This window comes from Lactuca sativa, chromosome 5 (assembly GCF_002870075.4).
Source record: "Lactuca sativa cultivar Salinas chromosome 5, Lsat_Salinas_v11, whole genome shotgun sequence".
NCBI classification, from domain to species: domain Eukaryota; kingdom Viridiplantae; phylum Streptophyta; class Magnoliopsida; order Asterales; family Asteraceae; genus Lactuca; species Lactuca sativa.
In genome coordinates, this window is record NC_056627.2 from 215,418,671 (window position 1) to 215,421,039 (window position 2,369).

Consider the following 2,369-nt stretch of genomic DNA (forward strand, 5'->3'; position numbering starts at 1 on the left):
AAACACCAGGAATTGTCTTTCTAGAGATACAATCTGCCGGTTTATTTTTCAGATTATGGATGCCCCTTATGACTAGGCACCATAGCGATCTGTTATCAGTTCTTACTTTCCACCACCCCTTGGGAATTAGTGCAAAGTTTAGAGCTTTTAATGAACCTAATCCAAGCCCACCTGAAGTCTTTGGCGCCACAACATTTTCCCATGACACCCAACTAATTTTATTTTTGTTTTCGTCCCCACCTCATACAAATCTTCTTCTAATCTTTTCTAAGCTTTCAATTACACCAGCCGAGGCAACAAAGATAGAAAAGAAGTACATGGGTAAGTTACCAAATACCGCTTGTGCAAGTGTCATTCGACCACCAAACCATAAGGTTTTTGATTTCTAGACAGATAATAAGCAAAATTTGATGAAGTCGAATAAACTGTTATCTGCGAAAATATATAATTAAATATTAAATTACAAAAAACACGTCCATGATCATTACGTGAGACTCATCCATCTTTAACAAGCCATCGTGCTCCCATGTAATATAAATCATCCACCACATTCTTCCATTTCCCTTTGACATATACAGATTTAAGAAAATAATTCCAACAGATCTCACTATAAAACGTCTACAACCACAATCACCAAAAATATACCCATCTAATTCCTACTCAAAGATATACAACAACCAAGGCAATGGACACATTCTCCAACGTTGTCTTTCTATTCTGCATGGTGATATCAATCATCTCCGCCTCTGCTAATGCTGCTTATGGAGTTGCTAAGCTGCCGGAGATCCCTCACAAGATGAAAGAAAAGGAAATTCCTAAATTCATTGAAGTTCAAGGCCTAATATATTGTAAATCCGGCCCAAAATTCATCCCACTTAAAGGTATAGACTTGATAATATTGATTGTATATATTTTACGTATTAAAACTCAAAAAGACAGCAACTGTGTTACAAATTTAACACGAAATAATGGATGATTACCTATTTTAATGCATACAGGAGCCACGGCAAGAGTAACTTGTTTGGCAAGAAATCAAAAGGGACTTGAATTAGCACCTTTCTCCATCTCAAGTTGCCCAGCTGATGATAAGGGATACTTTTTAGCCAAACTGTCCCCTCCATCGACAAAGTTCTTAAAGAATGCTCAGTGGGAGCTCAAAGAGTGCAAGGCCTTCCTGGAGAGCTCGCCATTGAAGGAGTGCAAGGTTCCTTTGGATATTAATGGAGGGCTTAAGGGTGCTCATATTATTTCTTCATCGACTCATCGTCTCCTTAAAAATGCAAATCTCTATTCGCTCAAACCTTTTTTCTACACTAGTGATAAACCTCAGACAGTCTCCGATAACAAGAAATATTAAAAAGAGTATTAATAGATTTACTCTTGCAATATTTGATGAATCATTTTTCCAATTTTAAATGTACTTTAATTTGTTCTTATATTTCTTTTCATTTTGTTGTGATCGAAGAGAATTACATGCGGTTTTTGTGTAACATACACATTCTGAAATTGTGTATTGTTATTATTAAAAGTGAATAAAATTGAGTGTTGAGTTCTAACCATGGTTGCAGAAATCGCTAATCGGCCGCTAATCGGTGGACTAGCGATTAGGGATTAATCGGCTATGCGGAGATTCATCGGAAGATTAATCAGGGACCATTAATTATTAAGAAAATCATTCAAAAAATTATAAATCTAATATTAATCCTACAAAAAAAAAGCGATGAATCGGCGATTAGGGCCGATTAGGCCCGATTTTGACCTGCGTTGACCAAACCCGATTAGGTACGATTAAGTCCGATTAGGTCCGATTAGGCCCGATTAGGTCCGATTTATTCCGACTTTGACCTGTATTGACCAAATCCGATTATAGTGACCGATTAGCAATAAATCTCATCGGTGGAGGTCCGATTAGCGATTAATCGCTGATTAATCGACCGATTAGACCGATTTCTGCAACATTGGTTCTAACAGATAGTTTTTACTAGAAATGAAGTAAAACTATATTTAGAATCACTCATAAAATATTGGAAGTTTTATGAGATTCCAATTAATAGCCAAATAATGAAAATTTAGCGAAAATATAAAATTTGAAAGAAGTAAAATTTTATTATTGAAAGTTGTAGATAATCTTGTTAGAAACATTTAGGCAAAAACCTCGTCGAAATCCGAGTTATAACATAGAAGTTATGACTAATCGAAGATCCGCGACAAAACCGGCACGGCGCCGAATGACGTAAAAAGTGAGTTTTTGATAAACTACTTTTTAGCCTTATTAATCTAAATGAAAGTTGTATTATTCTTTAAACCGAGAAGTTCGATAAAAAGAACGCCAAAATCTGACTTCGTATGAGGAAGTTATGATTTTTCGA

The 2,369-nt window shown here is 35.8% G+C and overlaps 1 protein-coding gene across 1 annotated transcript; it reads left to right on the forward strand.

The window, feature by feature from the left end:
- The first annotated feature begins 667 nt into the window (after window positions 1–667).
- On the forward strand, window positions 668–1,556 carry LOC111895199 (protein SEED AND ROOT HAIR PROTECTIVE PROTEIN). The gene is made up of 2 exons (XM_023891304.3): window positions 668–881; window positions 999–1,556. The coding sequence occupies exons 1-2, from the start codon at window positions 686–688 to the stop codon at window positions 1,355–1,357; spliced, it is 555 nt and encodes a 184-aa protein (XP_023747072.1). The 5' UTR covers window positions 668–685; the 3' UTR covers window positions 1,358–1,556.
- Window positions 1,557–2,369: the final 813 nt, after the last annotated feature.